Raw genomic sequence first — 25,885 nt, forward strand, 5'->3', positions numbered from 1 at the left:
TACAAATTGGAGTGGTATGGCATTAAGGGCAAGTTACTGCAATGGATAAAGGGATGGTTGGGAGATGGCAGAGAGTGGTAATAAATGGACACTGTTCTACGTGGACTAATCTTATTAGTGTATTTCCCCAGGGTTTGGTGCTGAACCCATTGTTGTTTTGTGTATTTATCGATGACGGTATATATCAGGCTTAATGTCCAAGTTTGCAGATGATACAAAGGTTGGGAGGATTGTTAACGACACTAAAGACAGTAAAGACAGTATGCTACTGCAACAGGATCCAGAAAAGTTGGGTAGATTGGCTGAGAAGTGGCAACTGATGATTAACATTGACAAATGCAAAGTACTGCATATGGATAGCAGTAACCCAAGAGAAACGTACCAACTCTGTGGTACCACACTCAGGGAGGTGGAGAATGAAAAAAGACCTGGGGGTAATTGTGTTGTCAGATATGAAGTTCTCTGAGCAGTGCAGATGGGCTGCCAAAGCAGGTCATGGAGATTTGTCAATGATAAATCGGAATTTTGCTAGCAGAGACAAGGAGGTGATTATCCCTTTGTATAAAGTGATGGTCAAGCCAACACCTTGAGTACTATATATAGGTCTGGAGGCCTCATTTTAGGAAGGATGTAGCGTTGCTAGAACAAGTACAGAGAAGAGCAACAAGATTGGTGATAGGAACAAAGGGGTGCACTTATGAAGAAAGGCCTAAGTTCTGCAAGTTGCAGCATCTGGAGAATTGGCATCTTTGAGGTGATCTGATCGAGGTGTATAAGGCCTTGAATGGTTTGAGCAGGCTCAATGCTGATGGGATACTTCATTTGCTCAAATTAAGAACCCGAGGGGGGGGGGGCATAGATTCAAATTGAAAAAAGACAGTTGTAGAATAGATGTGCGGAAGTTTGCCTTTAGCCAATGGGTAGTTGATTGCTGGAATAAACTTTCATCTGTTGTTGTGAAAGTTGATAGCTTAAATAAATTTAAGGCTGAACTAGACAAAACATTTTCAAGTGATTGGATGGGTGAAATGCGAAGGGGTTTTTTTTTTTTTTTTTTGGCTGATGCTGTATATGCTTGCTTGCTTGCTTTCTTTCATCATATGCCTCAACTAATGCTAATATCCCCTCGAAATCCATGAAAATAGCAAGAAATATTTATACGAATTCTTTATGTGAATCAAAATCCAGAAGTCCTCCCTCGATCTTCCAGGGCAAAATCCATTTTGCTGAGAAAATTGAATTAACCTCGTGGTGAAGGGAAGTTATTCTGGAAGCTATAAGGCATTCCAGAATCTTCCAATATTAGCCAACACAACAATTGGTGGCATATAAGACCTAGCATAATTTCTTGTTTTTCCACGCTTGGATGAGGAATAAGTTTTAATAATGCTGTTTTCCAAGTAATAGGAAATAAACCCTCACACAAACACTTATTTTACAGTACAAGCAAAGTCCATCTCTTCTTGTAAAACCCTAATGTAAAGATATTTTCTAAAAGATCCATACCAGGACATTTAGAAATTTTTATTTTCTTAATTACTAAATCAATCTCATCAATACTAAATAGCCCTGAATTTTCATTGGTAACGTAATTATCATTAGCTAAATGGATAGATAAATGAAAGTCTGTATTCAAACCTTTATCATCAATATAGCCTCATCTGTTTATATAGAAGTAACTAATGATTATTATTATATCAGATGATTGAACCAGTGCACTTGCTATTTATGGTTGCTTTTGTATAAATATTCTTAATATTAATATTAAATATCAACAAATGTTGTGTATAATTGCTTAACTTCAGCAGGGAGCAGTGCTGATGGCATTGGTTTTTGATTTGGTAGTTGTTGGCGCATCAGCTTCTGTGGCCATATTGCACCTCCCAAGGTTTTTGCAGTACTTTGATCCAAGCCCGAGGCGGGAATCGAACCCGCGACCTTTGGGTTGCCCGGGCAGGTACTTTACCCACTCGGCTAGCCCGGTCGGCTGATGGCATTGGTATCTTTGCTGAGTTGCATATACTTGTCTTCTTAAACTAGACAGCTCATCAAGAATGAGCTTTTGTTAAAGATTCCTGAATGTAATTTGCCAGTTCAGCAGCCATTTTATTTTCAAATAAATCTGATGAATTGGGAAAATCCAAATTAACAGAATCTTCAAAATTTGTCCAATTAATTTTTCTGAGAGAAAAGCTAATTAGTTGTGGAGGTGATTACATAGCAGTGTGTTGTCTTAACAAAATAAACTAGGTCATGGTAATCACTGATAGTCCAATGTGTAATGATTGACCATTCTGATCTCCAGAACTCAGATGACCTGTATTATTTTTGAAATTTTTTTTTAAACTTTATTGAACACTTTTCAGTTAGATGTTATTGATTGGAGGGATGATTTTCCTCTACTACAGAAGCCTTGCAATTTTTAAATTATGCACCTAAATATAACTGACATTTAAAATTGAAACACAAAATAGGCAAGTTATTGCCAAGTTAACACCTCAAAACTGTTTTTCTCTCTCTCTCTCTCTCTCTCTCTCTCTCACACACACACACACACACACACACACACACACACACAATAATAATTTCAATGTTCTGACAACAGGAAGAACCCCATATGTTTAGTTGCCTTGACACTTGAAAATAAAAGGGGGGGGAGAAATCATCTTAATTTTTGCCTCATTATATTAATATGCTAAAGCAGAAATTAGGATAACTTTTTTTTTTTTTTTTTTTTAACAGTAACAGAACTTGGCATATAAATTGTTCTTTGTGGCTCAGAAAGATGTGTTAATTTCTACAGATTATATTCATAACACACTTCTGGAATATTTTCTTATTACAGTATATTCTTTTATTCTGGTATATTGTTTTTGTTTAGATGTTCAAATGTTTCCACTTCTTTTTCAGGTTTTCCATACATTGATTTTTTCATGTTTTCCATACATTGATTTTTTCATGTTTTCCATACATATGTAAAATAATCTATTGCATTACATTTTTTTATAATAAGCTTTCCATACACTAAAATAAATATCATTTTTAGTGTACTTTTAACTCATACTTTTCATGTAATGTATGTGAAATAATGTATTATTTTACAGATCAGGACCATGGTTCAGTGGCTCATCTGTACATGTTCTTCCAAATCAGTCAACTCCCATTCCCATGCAACCTCTAGGTGCATCACCGACTTCAATACATACACCAGGAGGAACTGGTGCTACATCACTCTCTGCATCTCCTCAGTTGATGAGTGCCTTGTTTAGGCAGGGAGTAATGATGCAAAAACTTATAGTACCTACTGGTAAGAAATGAATTTACTTTGTGAAATTTGGTTATAATAAATGTTTCCATTGAAATAAAATTGTTAAATTGGACCACTCCAAGTAATTTAAACACAGCTCTCATACATAACTTTTTAGATGCTTTATACAGGGTGAGTATATATCATTCACCACATAACATATATTGTAAAAAGAAAAACACACCAGTGACAGTTAATTTTATTTGAAGGAACAACTCAAAAAAAGTCTCATAGAACTTCAAGTAATGTTATGCTGTATGATGGAGCTGAAACCAAAGCTAATCTCAAAATGGTGTTCTGTACCGGAAGGTGGAGCCAGGCCTTCTGTTAATGCTGGGACGGTTGGTGTGATTTGTGAAGCCCTTCAGCACACTACAAGGAAAATGACTCACTTAGCCTGATTAGTTGTTTGCAAAATATAGTCTGAAAAATATTGGAAGCAACAAAGGGGCAACTGTAACAATAATCCCCCTCAAAAGTTAGCAGACTGGAAATAACTAAGCCTTCTATAAATGCCACCCATAATCCTCTATATTAGTTCTTATTGGGGTTTCAACTCACCAGCAACTTAAACATATTATATATTATGTCTGTGCATTCAGGGTCAATTTGCATGATGTGCAGGCTGAAAAATCCAGAATAACTGAGAAAACCCTACTTCCTTCCCTATATACAAAAGGTAAAATTTTAGACAGCACTGCTCTAAAGAGTTAAAATACCAAAAATGTCTCCCAAATTAAATTTTAACTTGCTTTTTCACTCTCAAAATGTGCTAAACTACATAAAGTAACCTTATACATGCAAAGGCCCAAGAAAATTATATGCCAACTTTATAGTAATAGCAATAGTATTTGCCATTTAGTGCAAGGAAGCCACAAGCTTTTACTGCACTGGCCAAAAAAAAAATAATAATAATAAATAAGTCTACTAAGTCAGTTAAGCATGATTTATACAAAGCCATGTTGTGTGTCCTTCAGAATGCCATATCTATCTAAATCCCCTGGATTGCACTCTTAATCATTGCCTCTAAGATTTTTCCTACTGCTAAAGTTATACTAACTGGCATAGTTACTGACTTCACTCTTAGAACTGCTTTTATGTATTGGCAATAAATTGGCACTTCTCCAATCCAAAGGAATCTCTCCTGAATCCAAAGATGTCCTCATAATTAACCTCAATGGTTCTGTATACTCCTTCGCACTCTCCCTCAGAACTACAGGATATGTGCCATCAACTCCAGGAGCCTTACTTGCCTTTATGCTCAAAAATTTTTCCAATCATCTCCTTTGCTCAGCATGAAGGGTCTTTCTTCAGTAATGACAGATGCGAAGCACATGTTCAAGTTATCTGCAACATCAGCTGGGTTGCTAAGACTTTCTCACTCCCAGTGCGCAGGGGAACCAATCTGATTTGTTTTTTGTTTGTTTTTTTTTTTTTTCATAGCTATCAACCTTTGACTTTAGGAAAGCAGGAGATGTCATAATTTTTGTCAGAAAAAAGCAGTAGACAAGAAAGAGATTTTTCTAAATCCAGACTTTGGACTTGAAATTAAATTTCACTGACAACATACACATTTTACATTTGCTGTCATTAAGATCATATCTCAAGTAAATGCCGAGCATTGCTTATCAGTGTGGTATATATTTAAACATTAGCACACCTAGAATCTTTCTGTGCATGAATTTCTGTTGTGATTCTCTCTTAAGCATCACCGAGTAACTATATTTGCTTCAAAGAAGATACTGTTGCAGACTTTGCCCTGTTCAGATGCAGAGTCTGAACAGGGCTTTGGTTATAACATAGGCCTTCTTTCAAGAGCATTTAAAAAGTTGATTTTTCCCCCCACCTATCTAAATATCTTCTCACACTCTGCATTGCTGTGAGAAATTGCTAAAATGCCAGGCATAACCTGGAGTGATTTTTTTTTTTATATTTCAAGTTCCTCAGAACCGTGTACTTCAGTTCTTCCAGTATCATAATAGTTTCTCGTACGTTTGCACACAGAAACTAACAGAACTGATATTTCAAAACATCTGTTGTATTGTTCACTTTTTTATCTTCGGTGATAAAGATGCTTAAAAGTACTGGAAACTTGTCCACAAAAAATTTCAAATTTGAAAATGTTGCCTATTAATGAAATATGCTTCCTTGGTATTTATAAGAACATCATTTGTCACTGGAAATTTGTTCACCATGTAGTCATATGCATCAATAAAAAGATTTCCTCACTGAACAGAACATTCTCTTGTTTTTGAAGACTCCATAACCGTATCAGTAGTTGCCTATAAATCAGTATTATCCTTCTGATTTAGTCGACTGTGGCAATCAACTTCCAAAATGGAAATGGAATATTTAACAAATTTACACATCGCATTCCTTAACATATGGAGTAATGACTTCAATAAATGATGTGAGGATGTGTTTGATTGAAGAACATTTCATTTTCAAACCTTGGCATGAAAAAAAAAAAATTTTAAAAAAAATAAGCAAAATGCTTTCCTTGAAACCAGAAGAGAAGAGCATGAACAGTGCTTTCCACACATGTGAAGCTTACCTGCCTGGAATTATCAGCTTGCTTAGGCTATTTAAGATTGCTTACACCAGATGTTTTTCATTCAGGAGTTCTTTTGCTTGATGAGTTTCTTAATTTGTCTTTTATTCTATTGGATATACAAATGAGTCATAGTGTTTTAGTGGCATTGTGTTTTGTGGAAGGTGCCACCGGTGGTTTCCCACATCTGCGCCATGGTACTTTGTGAAGAATTACAGAATCTCTGTAAAAGCCAGAAAAAAGTGTAATGTCTGGTTTGTGACAGAGTAGTGCTATGTTCTGTTGTTGCTGTTGTTCTGTCTCTGGCTGCTTGGCCGCAGGGCCCCTAAGGGAACCCTGACTCGCCTCCCAGTGGTGCCCGCCACCACCACACCGAGGTAAGCCAGGCTGCCCATTATATTCTGGCTGGCCTCCGCCAGGGTTGCCTGAGCTTCCTGATGGAGACCAAGTAAAGAAAAATATAAAATAAAAATTTAAAAAAAATAATAATAAAATAAATAAAAAAGATAAAATAAACAAATAAAGTAATAAATTAAAAAAAAAAGAGAGAGAGAGAGAGAGAGAGAGCTAGAAGAGAGAATTGAAGGGGGAATGAATTTGGGTGGGTTGACAGGGGAGAATTTATCCACCCTAGTTTAGACGAAGTATAGAAAATGGTGTGGGTTTAAAAGTCACAGGGGACAGGCACCCCCTATGTAATTGCCAATGGCATAGTGCCTGTACATCCTGCACCTAGATCGGTGCCAGCAGTATATCCTACCCATTTCGGGTTTGCAATTACTTTTAAATCCCGCACTCCGAGGCATCCAGCATCCTGCACCTTGGATGGTGCCTGCAATAAATCCTACCCTATTCCGGTTAGCATGGTCATGTCTGGGGGATGGAGAGTTATCCCATGCCGGTCCGGTTTAGTTCTTGGACTCTGAGTTCTGCAATCTTAGCTCGCCCAAGTGCAAATGTTTCCTGCACGTAGGTGGTTAATGCCTTATAGGTATCTTCCTCGAGTAGCAGAGTGAATTCTTGATTTTGTGGGTTTCTCTGTATTGTGGTGAGGAATTTAAGCCTAATGTTGTCGTAGCTGGGGCACTCATACATGGGGTGCCCCATGTATGAGTGCCCCAGGACTCCTCTTCACCGCAGTGGCAACGTGGGTCATTCTCGATTCCCAGCCGTCAGTTTTTGTTGGAAGGATCCATGCCCAGTGATGATAAAGGTCACATGGAGGCCAGGCAAAACCCAGGGTGGAGTTTCTGGGTGAGTGAGTTGAACTTATAGATGGAAGGAATTGTTTTGTGATGGCCCCTTTTGATGGCCTACAAGAGATATGGCAACATGATTGTGGTGTCCCAATCATGTTGCCATATCTCTTGTAGATGTTGGGTTATCCATTGGGTTGGAACTCCCTTTCTTAGATGGTAAAAAAGCCCTTTTTTTAACCACTTCTAAGTATAGTGGCTGGCATCCATTAATACTTGCAGAGCAGGAGTTGTTTTCTGGAACAACCTTCCTTCATACATATTTCCTGAAAATTACAGTCTACAGAAGTTCAAGTCCAATGTCAACAAATATCTTCTTTTGTCTTCTCAACCTCCAACCCAAGCACGGTACTAAGTACTATAGGTTCTAACACCTCTTGTGTTTGGGGTTTACATAAAAAAGGGGGGGGGGGCTGTTAATACCCGCACAGCACGCCCTGCAAATTGAAAGGAGCATGAACCTCTGGATTCAATCCAGCTTACGTTTATTTCTTGCTAGGATGGCTTTTCGGTACCAGATGGAGGCATCATAACACACGATTGGCATGTATACCATTTGGTATATGAGAGTAAGAGCCTTGTGTTTCAGCCCCCAGTCTGCCCTGCTGACCTTCTTTATCATAGCACTGTACCTTTGAATTTTGTTGGCTAGATACTTTAGGTGGTGGTGGAAGGTAAGCCCAGAGTCTAAGAAGATACCTAGGAGCTTGACTTCAGTGTGCAGTCGTATGGGTTTAATTTTATTGTAAGCAGTCTTGTGATTTGTAGCCTGCCTTTAAGGAGTATGTATTTTGTTTTCTCTCCTGAAATGGTAAGGTTGTGCAAGGCTGCCCAATTCTGGAGTTTCACCAGTGCTCCATTTGCCATTATCTCCAGCGCCTCCGTAGCCAGGTGGGAAGGAGCAGCAGTGTGTAGCACACGCTTCTTAATTAGACCGGGGTTCAAGCCCGTCACCACTATATACGGAGGATGCAGAAAGGTCAGGGAATGACCACCGCATATCCCGGAGCAATATGGCCTTAGTTGCTAATGCTCCTAAAAACCAAATAACAACAACAACAACAGCCATTATCTCCAGGGTTGCCCTGGTATTAGCACATACCAAAAGGACAAGATCATCCGCAAGGGTCAATGGCTCAACCCCCTCCCCCACCAGGTCCATACCCAGGAACTCATCCAGGACAATAGACCAGAGGAATGGGCCAAGCACAGAGCCCTGCAGACAGCCTCAATCGATGTACCTAGTCACTGTTTGGAATCTGTTGGTAACTTGGACTTTTCTACCAGTTAGATATGACCTTAAGCTGTTGTATAGGTTGTTGGAAACATTTGATTGCCGAAGAACACTGGGCCACCATAGTCGATCAAAGGCTCCAGCGAAGTGTACCATGATTGCAAGGGAGTACTTAAAGGCTGTGTGGGTTGCTTGAGTGATTAATCTGTTGATGGCATCTTCTGTGCTGCAACCTGCTTTGAATCCAAATTGCTTGTCACTTGGAAGTTTTGTTCTTCATATCTGGCTGTTAAGTGAAATAGGAGCAGACATTCTTGTAACTTGGCCACTACAGAGAACAAGGCAATCGGACGGTAGGAGGTTGGAATTTGTGGTGGCTTGTCGGGATTTTTCAATATGAATTTCAGGGTTGCCGTTTTCCAGGACGTTGAAAGGTGCCTTCTGTCAGGCACCTATTTAGAAGGCTTAGTAGAGTAACAGGATAGTATTCTGCAAATGTTTTAACCACATCCACTTCCAGCAGATCTGCACCAAGTGTTTTTACTTCTTTCATTTTGTTTATTGCCAAGTCCATCTCAATGCTAGTGAAGGGGGATTCCACAGAGGCAGGATGATAGTTGTGATTTTCATCTACTATTTCTTGTTGTTGTTGAGTCATAGCTGCAGCTTCAATGGGATAAATGGTGTCTAGAATATTGTTAATGCTATCCTTCCAGGTGTAAGTAGAGGAGCCATCCATCTTTAGTGTCGTGTCGAGTACCTCTCCTCGCGGCAGCTTGTTTGTTACGATCCTGAAAACGATGCCCCAAGGGTCCTTATTCCCAGAAGGGGATACCAGGGTTTGCCACATTTGCTTTTTACTTTTATGTATTTGCTTTGTGTATTCATTTCTGAAAATGCAGTAAGCCTCCCTGGCAGCATCTACCTCATGGGGAGGTAGCCTTGATCAAGCCTGCTGGAACATTTTTCTTGCATGGTGGACTCTTCTTCTTCTTCTTCTTCTGAGATCCTGTAGTTGGGGATTCCACCAGGGAACTGTATACTGGTAGGGCCTTCTGCGTGGGATGGTGAGATCACATGCAGATCTTATAGCAGTGGTAATAATCCATATGCAATTGTCTGAAGGAAATGAGTCAGTGTACTTGCTAGTGATTAAATGTTGCACTTTCAGTTTGGAGTAATGACCTCAGTAAATGATGTCTGAACAGTGCAAACAGGTAGCCAGGAAGCCCCATGGTCTCCTATCAGTGATTTATAGAATGCTATCCTACAGAGATTGGAAGTTCATAATCCCACTGTATAAGGCAATTGTAAGACAACATTTGGAACACTGTGTTCAAGTATGGAGACCTCATCTGTATTTAACAAATATACTACAAATTTGCGCATCACATTCCTCAACATATGGAGTAATGACCTCAATAAATTATGTGAGGATGTATTTGATTGAAGAACTGTATTTCATTTTCAAACCTTGGCGTGGCATTTAAAAAAAAATAAGCAAAATACTTTTGTTGAAGCCAGAAGAGAAGAGCATGAACAGTGCTTTCCACACATGTGAGGCTTACCTGCCTAGGATTATCAACTTGCTTAGGCTGTTTAAGATTGCTTACACCAGATGTTTTTGAAAGGGTCCGAAGACACTCATCTTGAATGGTGAGATTGTCAGAAGGATGACTGTATAAGGAAAGACTCCAGTTATGTGGCCTATTTTCGGGTTGCTTTCGTAAAGGTGACTACAGAGGTCTCAGACAGTTTTAAATTCTATACAGTGGGATCAACTGATGATGTTACCAATGTTGAATTCTAAATGGGAAGCCTTCAGGGACTTTAATTTTGGAGGCTACTAGGCTTTTCATTCCAGCTAAGAAATACTGTTCAAGGTTTAGGCCTAAATGGATGTCAGATGAATTAATGAGGTGTGTGGAAAAGAAGAAGAATCTATGTGATGCATATAAAGTATCAGGTGACACAGATGCCTATGGCAGGTATAAACTAGTCTGTAATCAAGTCACAGAGGAGGTTAGGCAGGCGAAGGCAGATTGTGAGAAATCTTTGACAAAGGATGCAAAGAAAAACAGCAAAGAGTTCTTTACTTATGTAAACTCTAGAAAAAAAGGGATAAATCAGATTGGACTGCTTAACATAGATGGGTTGACTATTGATGATCATGCTCAGGTAGCTGATAAACTGAATGAGTATTTTCCATCTACATTCACACATGAGGAGTTATTCAATGAGGAGAGTGCCAGAGGTTTATCAAACTCTAACAGGAAGCTAAGTAATTTTGTAATAAGTGAGAGCAAAGTGGAGGAGAAATTGTTGAAGTTAAACATAAGGAAGGCACCTGGGGTGGATGGGATCTATCTAGTTATATTAAAAAAGGCAGCAAAGGAAGTAAGCAAACCCTTAGCCATAATTATAAGAGCTTCCTTGGACTCAGGGGAGGTCCTCATGGACTGGAGGTGTGCAAATGTATCACCAATTCACAAAAGGAGTTCAAAAGGTGACACAAGTAACTACAGACCTGTTAGTTTAACTTGTGTGCCAGGGAAAATAATGAAATCACTGGTTAAAGAAGCATTGCAGTATCATCTAGACAAGACTGTAGAAATAGTTAAAACACAGCATGGGTTTGTTAAAGGGAGGTCTTGTCTGTCAAATTTGATTGGATACTATGATGTGGTCACAAAGGAACTGAATGCCAAAAGTAATTTTGATATCATATACTCGGATTTCAGGAAAACCTTTGATACTGTTGCACATGTAAGACTGCTGTACAAATTGGAGAGGTGTGGCATTAAAGATAAGTTGCTACAATGATTAAAGGGATGAGTGGGAGACGACAGAGAGTGGTAATCAGTGGACACTACTCTTCGTGAACTAATGTTATTAGTGGAGTTCCAAAGGGTTCGGTGTTGGGCCCATTGTTATTTTGTATATTTATCAATGATATTGATGAAGGTATATCAGGTTTAATGTCCAAGTTTGCAGATGATACAAAGGTTGGCAGTGTTGTTTACGACAGTATGCTACTTTCGGATTGAGGTGTATAAGGCCTTGAATGGGTTGAGCAAGCTGAATACTGTTGGGATTCTTCCTCTTGCTACTCCAACTGGATCTAGATAAGTTGGGAAAATGGGCTCAGAAGTGGCAACTGAAGTTTAACGTTGACAAATGCAAAGTACTGCATATGAGTAGCAATAACCAAAGAGAAACGTACCAACTGTGTGGTACTACACTCAGGGAAGTGGAAAGTGAAAAAAACCTGGGGGTAATTGTGCAGTCAAATATGAAGTTTGCTGAGCAGACTGGCGGCCAGGGCAGGTCATGGAGTTTTGTCAATGATATATATAGGAATTTTGCTAGCAGGGACAGGGAGGTGATTATCCCATTATACAAGGCAGTGGTCAGGCCACTGCCTTGTATAATGATATTATACTGTGTACAGGTCTGGAAGCCTCATTTTAGGAAGGATGTAGAGTTGCTAGAAAAAGTACAAAGGGCAGCAAGATTAGTGAGGGGAACAAAGGGGTGTTTACCAAGAAAGGCTTAAGCTCTGCAAATTGCAGTGCCTGGAGAGTAGGCACCTGCGAGGTGGTCTGATTGGGGTGTATAAGGCCTTGAATGGGTTGAGCAAGCTGAATACTGGTGGGATTCTTCCTCTTGCTCAGACTAAGAACCTGAGGGGGCAGAGTTTCAAATTGAGGAAAGATAATTGTAGAATAGATATGCGGAAATTTGCTTTTAGCCAGCAGGTAGTTGATTGGTGGAACAGACTTCTATCTTTTGTTTTGGAAGCTATAGCCTAAATAAATTTAAGGCTGAACTGGACAGGCATTTGGAGCGAATGGATGGGTGAAATGGGAGGGGGTTTTTTTTTTTTTTTTTTGGCTGATGCTGCATAAGCTTTCTTTCTTGCATCGTATGCCTCTATTAATGTTAACGCTATGTTACAGTTTGGCAACCAGGCACCTCAGAGGTGACCTAATTGAGGTTTATAGAGGGATTAGTAAAATGAACGAAAGTGGAATTCTCACTGTTCTAAACAAAGCCTGTTCAGTTGTGCCAAAGATTCGAAAAAATAGAGTCATTATGGAAAGCACTAGGTACCGAGAAATCTCCTGGTATGTAACTAGAGAATGTCCTTAGAGATCCGTTCTTAGACCCTTCTTCTGGTCTACCGTGTAAGAATTTCTGTCAATGGACATAGAACTAGTAGACAGTATTGCCAGTGCAGATGATGTCGTCTTAATTGTAAAAGCAAATAGCAGGGCTTGCCTGGAAACAGAGGCAAAGTATGCCCTAGATAAGCATCGATGTTGGACCTTCACCCAAGATAAATGGTACAACCATTGCTTCCTTTTCTAAACTAAAATATTTGAGCATCATCTTTGACACTAAACTAACTTTCTATCTGCACTTACTGCATCTGCTAAAAAAAAAAAAAAAAAAAAGGTCAGAAACTGTGTCCACATGATTAGCCAAAATAACCAGAATAGATTGGGGACAGAAAAAGAGAACACTAACATTTATTTACAAAGCAGTCTTCCTCCCAGTGGTATGTTGTGATGCATGTGTTTGGTGCCAAAGGGCCACAATTCTAAGAAACAGAAGTAAACTGAATTCAATCCAGTGAACCATTTTACTCCTTGCCACCATGGCATGCTGTACTGTAAGTACTCCTGCCTTACAAGTCCTGGCAGGCATCCTGCCATTGTATGTTGAAGTGATTAAGCAGTGATCTACCTTAAGAAAGGTGCGGCCACAATTCTCCTTGACATCAGTCATACCAACAGCGATATAAAGCAAGAAAGAAAGCACTGAGAAACTGCACAGAGTGTTGCAAGGCGATTTTTACTAGAGGTAAAAATGACTAGCCCAAAGGCTCCACCATGGTTTTTCCCCAAGTGTTTATGCGGCATTCTTCCTTACAGGGCATGGACTCCTCAAGGATAAACTGACCTCCCTGGGAATTACTGATGATCCTATCTGTAACTGTGATGAAAGTGAAATCTGGGACCATGTTATGTACCACTGCCCAGACTATGAGGAGCACGGGTGTCGTCTAATTTCTAAAATCCACAACCTGCCAAATGGTCAAGAGCATCTCTTTGTTATACGGGAACACTACTACGAAGCACTGACTGAGGTATATGGAGGCAGCATTCATGATTTGCCGAATGAATATAAATAGAATCCAAGGAGTTCCACAATTGCTGGGGCCTCAACTTAAGTGCTCCTGTTGAAACATACAAATTTGACCACCACATCTGACACTACCTTATTTGTTGAAACACAAATTATCCTGTTGGAACATACAAATTTGATCACCAGATCTGACATGACTTTATTTGACTGCCAGAGCCGACTTCAGGAAGTGCAAACTTCCCCGTAAATTAACTGATTTGCTGTAAATCTCAAATTGCAATCTTCCAAAAGTTGTGATATGAAGTCAATCTTATGTTCCAATTCAAACAATTCGGAAGAGTTTGGATTTCAGTTATCGTGCATTCGAATGCACGATAACTGAAATCTGAACGATAGGCTCCGAAATAATTTTTCTGCCTGGGGCGCTGGAATACCTTAGTCTGAGCCTTTATACATAGTTTATATATAGAATATATATATATTTCAGATAGAGTCAAGTCTGCTTTTTTATTAAACATTATTAAATAAGAGTATTAAATATTATTGATATTTTTTCTTTTTTATGAAAACCCCAAACACAAAAGGTATCAAAACCTATAGTACTTAGTACCGTGAAGGGTTGAAGGAGAAGTATGGGGGGGAGGGGGATGCTGGAAACTTTGCTCTAGAGACTAAACCTGGGTTTCACCACTTCAAGCCTCCAATAAGCAAAGTGGTGGTATTTCACCGGTTGATGAAAGTCATCTACCACCTACTAAAAATGTCAAATGGTGATAAAAAGAAAACGTTGGTTTCTTTTTATATGATGTAAATTTTTGAATATTTACTAATTACCTATTGATTTTTAACTAATGTACAAATCAGTGCAATTGCATCATTTCAGTACATAACCAACTACTTGAGTAGTTATAAATTGGCATCATTAAGTATATCTCATATTGTGAATACCTTCACGAGTTGCTATGATATTGCACTACCTCGAATAAGTAACGCTTCACCATAGGAGAAGACTATTGTTACTTATTCTCAGCGGATACCATCACCCATACGGCACCGTTTCGGAGCTTTTTGGCTCCTCATCATTGGGTGGGCAGGTATCCTGGTGTTGCAGTGATGACAGCCAAGTTGCCAAGCATAAATCCACAATATGAGATATGCCTGATGGTGTGGAGTAATTTAAATTACGGTATAGTTTAGGGCTAAAGCTTCAGATTATGTAAAGAGTTTAACTAATGTATAAGTCAGTGCAATTGCATCATTTCAGTACATAGCCAACTACTTGAGTAGTTATAAATTGGCATCATTAAGTATATCTCATATTGCGAATACCTTCACTAGTTGCCATGATATTGCCCCACCTCGAATAAGTAACGCTTCACCATACGAGAAGACTATTGTCTTCTCCTATAGTGAAGACAATAGTCTTCCTTTCCCCCTCCCCCTTGCTGTTGGAGATGCATATCCATGACTAGGATGTTAGTTTTCCCATGTCTGGAATGCTGCAGACGTCTTCCATCTTGACATGGACTCCCCCTTCCCCTGGGGGTGATGGCCTCTCGCAGTACACCCTTCCCCACTCTTCCCTCATTTCTCTTTGGGTGGATGTTTCCACCTGCATCTGTCTTCTATTGTTCCCTCCCCGCTTCTGACCTTCACTCTAGAGATCCCTCTCCCTATAACTTTTCCTCCCCATTCTCTATCTAAGTAGAACCCCTCCTCTTCCCACCTGGTGGACAGATCCACCCCATCTTTTAATACCCCACTTGAGCAGGATGGGCATCAAGTTTCAGGGGATTCTCAAGTATGACCCCTTTTCCACTACCATTTTTACCCCTGCTCTTTTTTGTTTTTTTTTTTTTTTTTCCTAGGTCCTCTCTGGGAAGCTCAGGCAATCCCATGCTTCACCCTGCCAGAGTTTATTCTTCCTATTAACCAGGCCTGCCGCCCCGTGGTGAAGGACGATAACTAGGGATTTTGTGGCCTCCACAGATCCCTAGACTAAGTTGCCGGGTGAGCAACATAACAACACAACCCTACATTAACACTTGACAAGCATTTGCTAACTCATGCCATCTGGCCTCTACAAAGTTCTGTACACATCACAACGTACGAATTACAGAGTTGGGGGTAAACCTTCAGTGCCACTAGTCAAATAACATAGTGTATACACTATTTAGTGTAATAAGAGCTATTATGTGCTCAATATCTCCTATATTCTTTTTAATTATTAAATAATTATACAGAGATTATCCTTGATTTTGTTTATAGGGAAGGCTTCTTATCCGACTCTCCAGGTCCAACACAAAATAATTATAAAAAATTGGTAAACTTCATCTTAATTTGTTCCATACTGTGAGTACGAACGCACATCAATAGCTCGGGAACTGGTTTAACATGACCAATTTTTTGTTAGTGTATGGGCGATAGCTCTTGTAATGTAATAATATACTCATGTTTGTAGTCTTTCTATAAATACTAAAATTTAATATACCCCCCTCCCTCTGTAATGTGAAATTTAAAAAGTTAATGGATTACATATCATCCTTCTCTGTTTCTAAAGTGCAATTCAGTCTGGTATGAATGTTGGTAAATACTTGTAAAACAGAGTTTATTGTAATCTGATTAGTTATAATGAGGACATCATCAAGGTATCTACCATAATAAGAGATTTCTGATATAAATGGATTCAAATATCTGTTCTCTGTTTTAATTTAAATATAGTTCTGCAATGAGTCCACTAATGCTAAAGCCTATTGGCAAGCCAAAAATCTGTTTGTATATTTTATCCTGAAATAAAATATAATTGGCGGAGACTAATATCTTAATTAGGTCAAAACATTTTTTCTTTTGGGAGCCTGGTATTATTAATATTGATATTACTGTTATTAAGTAAATCCAAAATAATATCCAATGCGTGTGGCACATTTACATTAGTGTACAAAGACGTAATGTCTAGAAAGTATAGTTTGTGGTCATTCTTATTTTATGGTCTTTCAGTTTCGTAAAAAGAGAGTCATCATTTTTAATGCTGTATTTTAAAATCTCTCTAAACAGTTTTATGATAGAGTAAACAAATGTAGACAAAACACGAGAAGGCAGAGTTCTTATACGAAACTTGGACGAATCAGATTGTCTGGTTTATGTAATTTTATTTGGCCAAATAGGGTAGGAACGTTATATGTCCTAGCTTTAATCTGCTTGAGTTGTGGAATCATAATATGGTTGTTTTTTCTATATAATATTAAGGTTTATTATATTTATTTACTACTCTATCATAAAATCGTTTAGAAAGCCTACAAACATGGGTATGTTATTATATTACAAGAGCTATCGTCCATACACTTACAAAAAACCAGTCATGTTAAACCAATTCCTAAATGCTTTTAAATATTCCACCACACAGAGTGGATAAAAGGTTGAGATCAATGAGCTAACAAAGAGATTTCTTAATAGAGGATATCCAATCGCCTCTATTAACAAAATTAAATTGATCACCCAAGAAAAGATAAGAAATAACTACCAGAAAACAAACATAGACATAAAGCATTTTATTACAGTACCATACGTGGAACATTGGTTTAACAAGCTGAATGACTTGTGTAAAGGTACAGAATGAGGGTAATAGCTAAATCTATAAATAAATTGCATACATTATTAAGAAAACAGTCAACAAATTCTTCCTTGCAACAGATACATGACTTGGTTTATAACATATCTTGTAAAGACTGTGACTCATCGTATGTGGGTTCCACGTGGGGTGGGGGTAATGAATTTTCCCACTAAACAGCACGAGGCTTCAGTTCGAGGGTCAAGCGCTTCAGAAATAGCATTTCACGCTGTGAATGAAGTGCATTAGTTTCTTTTTAATGAAGCAAAAGTAATGAATAGTAAACTACTTATTGCTGAAACGCTTGAAATAAAATTGCATAAAAATTCTATTAACATTCACAGGCCTTTTCCAATATCGGATGATTGGTCCTCCGAACGCATACATGATGAGGATTAAAATTATTTTAAATAAAGATGCACCAGTGCATTTTTTAGTTTCATTCCATCCCATAAACACATATGATCGTAAAGTTTCCATCCAACTTAAGGAGGGGAAAAAAAGCCATCACGTATTTGTTAATTGTTTTTAAACCATTTTAAATTTTCACATGATGGCTTTGGGGTCGGGTTGGGACCTTATCATTGATCCCGAGCTATTGATGTGTGTTCTTACTGATGGTATAGAACACATTAAGATGAAGTTTAGCAATTTTTTATAATTATTTTATGTGTTGGACCTGGAGAGTTGGAGAAGGCCGACCGGGCTAGCCAGGTGAGTAAAGTGCCTGCCTGGCAACCCAAAGGTCGCGGGTTTGAATCCCGCCTCGGACTTGGATCAAAGTACTGCAAAAACCTTGGGAGGTGCATTATGGCCACAGAAGCCAATGCGCCAACAACTACAGGGGAAAAAAAAAAAAAAAGTTGGATAAGGCCGACAGGGCTAGCCAGGTGGGTAAAGTGCCTGCCTGGCAACCCAAAGGTCGCGGGTTCAAATCCTGCCTCGGGCTTGGATCAAAGTACTGTAAAAACTTTGGGAGGTGCATTATGGCCCGAGAAGCCAATGCGCCAACAACTACAGAAAAAAAAAATTAGTAAATTAATAAGAGGAGTTTACCTCAATATAGTACGTGGAACACTTCCGTATGATACCCTCCAGAAATTAAAACGGGAAAAACGAAAAAGTCGACAACTTTCCGGTACATTAAAGTAAAATATAAATAATTAAAGTAAAATATAAATAATTAAATAATCAATTTAACACAATTCAAAATCAATTCAAAACAATTAAAATTCAAATTAACGCAATTAAAAGAATCTAACGAAAATATTCAAAACGATTTTCCTTCCTGAAGCTGACAATGCTTTTCGACCGACTGTCGTGATCACAGGAATGAAAATTACCGAATCAGGCTAAACCTGCAACTTAAATAGTGATTATATGTCTTCGCGCATGCGCGTAAAGGTCCACGCATCGGAGATCAAATATGGCCGCCGAACATTAACAGAATTCTTGTGTAATTTAATTTCAACGGTTTCTGCAATTAATAGTCGCGTATAATTACGTTGAACGTTAAGTATTTTGGCCTCGTTAAATAAAAAAGTATGTTTTTCGTTAATGGCATGAAAGGCTAATTCTGACGCTGCTGAACGAGAAGCACGAATTGAGGCTTCATGTTGATTTACACGAATATTAAGAGAAAACCGCGTCGAACCCTGGTAAGACGAGTCGCAATCACCGCAAGAAATGTTGTATACTAGATCATTAATTTGTGTTGCGAACGCGGAAAGAACCAAGCGATTGTTCAGTATAGTGTGTAACTTCCGTATAGGCCTAGCTATAATTTTAAATTCGGTATCTTTAAAGAATCTGTTAAGCTGTTTGTGCCACTGTTCAACATATGGGACAGAAATAAAGTATTTTTTGATATTACTATTGTTGATTGGTGTAGTATTTTTTATCCTATCCTTAGCTTGTACCCTAATTCGATTTATTGTGTTAATGGGATAACCCCTTCAAGAATCTGCTAGTTAATATTTGTATTTCTGAGTCCAAAGCAGAATCCGTCGTTGAATATTTATAGGCATTTAGAAATTGATTAAAGATAATCGATCTTTTGTAGGTGAACGGGTGGTAGCTATTATAATGTAGAAGCATACCGTTTGTGGTTTGAAGCATAGTGTTTGTGGGTTTTCGATAGATGCTAAATTGTATTTTGTTCGAGTCCCGGGTAAGCGTGAAATTTAGAAAGTTTAATGACTTAGTATCCGTATCTTCCCTTTCCAATGTAAATTTGAGTCTAGAATGAATATTATTAAACGAATGTAAAATGTCTTGGACAGTACTACTATCAGTAATAACTAGAACATCATCTAAATACCTCCCATAGTATGTGATACGGGGACGAAAAGGTGTCAAATGTATCTGCTCAATCGTTGAGAGATAGATCTCTGACATTAAGCCACTCAGGCTCAAACCCATTGGTAATCCAAAAATTTGTTTGTACACCTTGTCTTGAAAGGTGATGTAGTTAGCCTCAACTAATAGTTTAATTCTAGCCCTAAATGCGCCTTAGTGAAAAATTTCCTTAATGGGCAGCTTCGTATAATTAATCGGTGTCGAGTTTTTATTTAACATATCCCAAATAATATCTAATGTGTATTCAACGTTTACATTCGTATATAATGAGGTAACATCTAATGAGAATAAATTGTCATTGTCGCCGAGTCTACAGTCTTTAAGATTATTAAATAATGTATCGTAATTCTTAATCCCAAATTGTATAACCTGTCTAAAAGGTTTTATAATATTATATACATGTGTGGCTAAGGCTGAAAATGCCGAGTTCCTGTAGGAAACAATAGGTCGAATCGGAAATCCAGGCTTGTGTAATTTTACCTGACCAAAAAGTGCAGGAATATTGTATGTTCTGGACTTCAATTCCTTCAACTGAACCATAGTAATGTAGTCGTTTTTACGATAACATTACTTTAACCACATATCGTAAAAACGACTACATTACTATGGTTCAGTTGAAGGAATTGAAGCCTCAGTTCGTGCTTCTCGTTCAGCAGCGTCAGAATTAGCCTTTCATGCCATTAACGAAAAACATACTTTTTTATTTAACGAGGCCAAAATACTTAACGTTCAACGTAATTATACGCAACTATTAATTGCAGAAACCGTTGAAATTAAATTACACGAGAATTCTGTTAATGTTCGGCAGCCATATTTGATCTCCGATGCGTGGACCTTTACACGCATGCGCGAAGACATATAATCACTATTTAAGTTGCAGGTTTAGCCTGATTCGGTAATTTTCATTCCTGTGATCACGACAGTCGGTCGAAAAGCATTGTCGGCTTCAGGAAGGAAAATCGTTTTGAATATTTTCGTTAGATTCTTTTAATTGCGTTAATTTGAATTTTAATTGTTTTGAATTGATTTTTAATTGTGTTAAATTGATTATTTAATTATTTATATTTTACTTTAATGTACCAGTAAGTTGTCGACTTTTTCGGTTTTTCCGTTTTAATTTCTGGATGGTATCATACGGAAGTGTTCCACGTACTATATTGAGGTAAACTCCTCTTATTAATTTACTAATATTATTATCAACGTAGAACATATTGAGTATTACAGCTCTGATTCATACTATCTAAGAAAAAAAAAAGTTGGATAAGAAGCCTTCCCTATAAAAGAAATCGAGGTAATCCCTGTATAATTCTTTAATAACTATACACTATGTTCTAAACAATTACAGAACTAGTAGTCATGAATTCAAATTACAGTAGTTGCAATTTAGATTGAATTGTAGGAAATATTCTTGTAGCCAGCAAGTCATTGATTGCTGGAACGTTGCCTCTCAGATAGCTATCTGAGAGAGCAACTATAGTTGAGGCTGACAATTTGAATAAATTCAAAGGTCAACTGGATAGTTATCTATGTGAGGACGGTTGCATATAATTTGTGTTTTCTTATCTACTTGGTTTGGTTTTGTGTTTTTTTTTTTTTTGACATTGCAGCAAACGCTTCTGGCTTCCTTGCACTGTATGGTTAACTACAGTGGGGATTATGACCTTTCTATCTCTACAGGATGACATTCAATAAATGTCATCATGGGCACCATGTACACCATGAGCTTTCCTGGCTGCCTGTTTACTGTTCAGAAAGTTTCATATATGCTCATGTCATAACTCCCAGATCCCTTTCCCCCCCCCCCTTTTTTTTTTCTAATTCAGCCCTACCAAGTGCATAATTTATTTGTGGGTTGCTCGGTTGCTATTAGACCTGACATAGCCGAGTAGTCAAGAGCAGGAGTGCAGTAGCGCACGCTCTTTGAGTGGACCGGGGTTCAAGTTTGTGATTGCTAAATACAATTAATGTTTGCATTGATTGATTTATTGTAAACTCCGCTGGTGGCCGTGCTGTAATATAAACAAGAATAATGCCCAGGTCTCTGTAGCCAAGTGGTCAGGAGTGTGAGTGCAGTAGCACATGCTCTTTGAGTAGACCAGGGTTCAAGCCCCGGACTGCTAAATACGGTCAATCTGAAAACCTGTAATGGGCCATCATGGGAGATTATCGTCCATTTCCCTCAACATGAATCTTTGAAGAAGCTTCCATTCTGTAATGGATTGATAATTGCTGCAGTTTGCCTTGCATTTAGCAGCATTAAAATATAGCTGCCACCTCTTTGCAATCTTTACATCATCAGCAAATTTTGACATCACACCTTCTATCCCTCATTCAATGTCATTAAGAAAATGAGAAATAACAGTGATTCAAGAACCAATTGCGCCTCCGTAGCCAGGTGGGAAGGAGCAGCAGTGCGTAGCACACGCTTCTTGATTAGACCGGGGTTCGATCCTGTCACCACCAAATACGGAGGATGCAGAAAGGTCAGGGAATGACCACCGCATATCCCTGGAGCAATATGGCCTTAGTTGCTAATGCTCCTAAAAACCAAATAACAACAATCAAGAACCAATCCTTGAGGGACCCCACTCCTGGAATTTCACCAATCTGCAGAATATCCAATAATCACAATCCCATTCACTCTGCCCTGCAGCCACCCAGCAATCCATCTTAGAATGTTATTACCAGTAATCCCAACCTGTTGAAGCTTATGTAGTAACCTCTCGTGAGGAAAGGAACAGAGTCAAACGCTTTCCTAAAATCCAAATAAACTATGTCGATAATTTTTCTAAATTCATCTCGTGTGGTTGTGACTGTGTCTAAATAGCCCACTAAGTTAGATAAACGTGATTTTCCCTTAACAAAGCAAAGCCATGTTGTGTGTCATTCAGAGTGCCATATCTATCTAAATATCCCTAGATTGCACTCTTAATCATTTTCTCTAAGATTTTTCCTGCTGTTGAAGTCAGACTAACCAGTTTGTAGTTACCAACTTCACTATATTTGATAATGAATATATATTTGATAAAGAATTGTTAAATTAATAGAACATACTTATCTGTAAAAAGATCTAAACCTCTCAAACACTTCCTTGTTTATTTCACAAATATACGTGTCTCAGTGATGTCCACTTACAGTCTGCCAAACTCCATTTACTTTTACTGACAGAATCATAGTTATTGGTTGAGTCAACTATTGCTCATGTCAGTTGTATGAATTATTTGCTGTATTGTTCCTTTCGCTTCAGAGGTGATACTTGTGCACATATCCGATCTGATATTTCCTGTCAGAGACTGAGTAATTTAGAATTTCCTGTTTTTGATCTTCTCTTGCTTAAAATCTCTCTACCACATTCTGTCAGATTCACCTGTTGCCTCTGTCATTCTCCCAACTCCACTTGCATTATAGCTATAGTAGCTTATGCGCCATTAAACTCCCCAACTCCACTAATCACTTGGAACTCTTTGACTTCCTGTCTTTGAAACTTGACTTTTTCCAGTTCTACTTTCCTAATAGTGAGGTAATTTTCCTTGTCGATTTTAATGTTCACAACTCAACTCCAGATGGCTTCCGTTTTTTAGTGACACAAATCTAGGTTGTCGAGATGCTGAGGCTTTTGCAGTTACTACATTTCAGCACTCAAGGCAAGGCAAAGCATTCATTGACACATAGCAATAGCAAAGATAACACCCAATTAGGCAGAAATAAACAATGGTTAGAATACATGCTTAAAGTGCATCAGAGTGAGTTATATATATATATATTTTTTTTTTTTAAATTTAATTAAAAGCATGTTTTTAATGTAAAAATTGGGTTTTTCACAGTTTTATTCATGATAGATTAAAATAAAGGTGTCATCTAAAAGTTAATGAATTTGAATTATTTCTTGCCAGCTTTTAAGATTAGACATAGGCTAATATTTTCGAAATGTGCATGCTTGGATTAAAAATAAATATACATACCCACTAGAGGGTTAAAATATCTTACTTTCCATGATAAACCAAATGTGCACATTTGGGGATTTTAATGTAGTTTGTTTCTCTCTTTTTTTTTTTCACCCTCTCTTTACTCTGTTATTAATAGTAGTAGTAGAGGCATGTGATGCAAGAAAGCATCAGCCAAAAAAAAAAAAAAAAAAACACTCATCCACTCCCTCTAAACGTGCCCCCCCCTACGCTGAATCCATCCAAGGCATCAACCTCCACAACTGATGGAAGCCTGCTCCAGCAACCCACCAGCCAAAGGCAAACTTCCACACATCCACTCCACAACCGTCCCTCCTCGACCCAAATTTACTCCCCCTCAGGTCTGCAATCCGAGCAAGCGTAAAAATCCCACCAGATTTGAGCCCGCTCAACCCATTCAAGATCCCACACACCTCAACCAGAGGTGTCTCTGTAGCCAGGTGGGCGGGAGCAGCGGTGTGTAGCACACGCTTCTTGGTTAGACTGGGATTCAAGCCCGTGACCACCAAATATGGAGGATGTGGAGAGGTCAGGGAATGACCACTGCAAATTCCCAGAGCAATATGGCCTTAGTTGCTAATGCTCCTAAAAACCAAGTAAACATAACCGCAACCAGACCACCCCACAGGCACCAGCCCCCAGGCGGCACAATCGCAGAACCCAAACCCCTCTCGGTAAGAGGACGACCCCTTCGTTCCCCTAATGACCTAATTTAATGATATTTCAATTAAAAAAACATAGCAGGCCATCTGAGTTGATATTTTTTTGATCTAAATAAGAGAGGGTTGGGTTAAGGGTAATCAATATCAGTTGAACTATTTCCTGTATGTGACTGGCATTAATGCTAGTGTTTTCATAATGGCTTAATTTTATTTCCTTAGATGTTAGTATCCCTGTAGTAACCCCCGGAGCTCCTCCAGTACTCATTCCTGCAGGACAAGAGGTATTGCTTCTTAGAACTCCAAAAGGCGTTTATCTTCGTTTACCAGATGGTCGTATTATTGCAGTCCACCTACCTCCAAGTTTGGCAGCTAGGACTCAGTGTCGCCCCTTGCCTCAGAGAGCACCTCAGCATAATGGTATGTTAAACCTTTTAGCATTAATCTTTTGCTATGATAATTATTTTCTGGTAAATTTAGTTTATTTAATTCTTATAAGCATATTATAAAAAGAAGTAATTTAATGTATCAGGTTTATCATGTTATATTCTGTATGAAGTTTCTGTGAAAAGATGATTCAAAACTAAGCAATAATTATATTCATTGTGTCTCTTAATTACATTTGTTTATTTATTTTTGATACATTAATGCATTCAAGATTTCCCATTAAAAGTGTTCATGAAAAGAGTATATATATATATATATATACACCATCAAGAACAGTCACTGCAGTTAAATTATGGAAAAATAACAGTAGTTCCTAGTATAAAAAAGGCAACAAAAAGCTATGCAAAAAAGGAGGGAAAAACCATTACAGAAAAGATAAAAGAAAAGGTATATTTGCCAATAAATACGAAAAATATAGGGATCAACTTCAGATGTATAGTGACCATGGAAAGGTCAAGTAGTAAATCCACCAGTAACACATCTTGTTTGATTATATGAAATACTTGTTTTGTTACAAGATGGAGGAATTCGGAACTCAATATAAATATAGATCAAAAAACACTCTGGCACATTATTTGGGTTTTATAGAATTTTTAGATGATGATTTGCCCTTTCTAAATGATATATCTAAAAACAAAATGTTGTAATAATTTAAGATCAGTAGCTGTTCTCAAAGAGAAGTTTGAAGTAGTGACTGCTTATAATATAGCATTCTGCAAAACACAGGATTGTGACCAGTAGGGTAGAAAATAAATTTCCATTGTAATGGTTCAGGTCTTTACATGTGCTTTAACCTTTTCACAAGTGCAAGCATACTCTAGAGAACCGACGTGGGAAATTCCTTATAAATTTCCAGGCTCTGTGGAACAAGCTATCTGTATGTTTTAAATGTTGTTTTAATTCAGTGTCATCAGATCTGTGTATGTACAGGTTTTCCTGAAACTCTACGGCTGAAATTGAAGAAATTCTCTGGAATTTAGATTCAGAAGTTCATGACTGAATTAAGTAATGCATATATAAAAGTAGAACATCGAAAAAGTGACTAGTTTTTTAAAAAAAAATTTTTTTTTGTCTTTTATGATTTTTTTAACATTTTTAAAAATTTTAATCTTCATTTTGACAGTAATATCACTCTAACATTTGGCTATAAATTCAAAATGCCAGAAATTGGACATGAAGTTACACTACAGTTTCTACAATGTATTTAGGAAATATAGGGAAGATAGAAGGGGCCGTGGGGTCATGCTTCTTACCAAAAGTAGCCTGAGTGAAAAAAGAGCTTTTGCTGAGTATGAAGTTGCATCTGCCAGCATAGTGTGAGTTAGTTGGAAGCAATAATTACAGATCGAG

At 38.0% G+C, this 25,885-nt stretch overlaps 1 protein-coding gene across 2 annotated transcripts in view; it reads left to right on the top strand.

Moving 5' to 3' along the window:
- Positions 1-25,885, top strand: part of LOC150076569 (helicase ARIP4) — a 566,013-nt gene that overhangs the window by 493,698 nt on the left and 46,430 nt on the right. For both annotated transcript variants that reach the window (XM_090388127.1, XM_090388128.1), the window contains 2 exons: positions 3,105-3,307; positions 24,311-24,508. In XM_090388127.1, coding sequence (XP_090244253.1) covers positions 3,105-3,307; positions 24,311-24,508 — 401 coding nt within the window. The remainder of the gene's footprint in view (positions 1-3,104; positions 3,308-24,310; positions 24,509-25,885) is intronic.

The sequence above is a fragment of the Mastigoproctus giganteus genome, chromosome 13, assembly GCF_048544385.1.
Source record: "Mastigoproctus giganteus isolate SK-2022 chromosome 13, ASM4854438v1, whole genome shotgun sequence".
NCBI lineage: Eukaryota > Metazoa > Arthropoda > Arachnida > Uropygi > Thelyphonidae > Mastigoproctus > Mastigoproctus giganteus.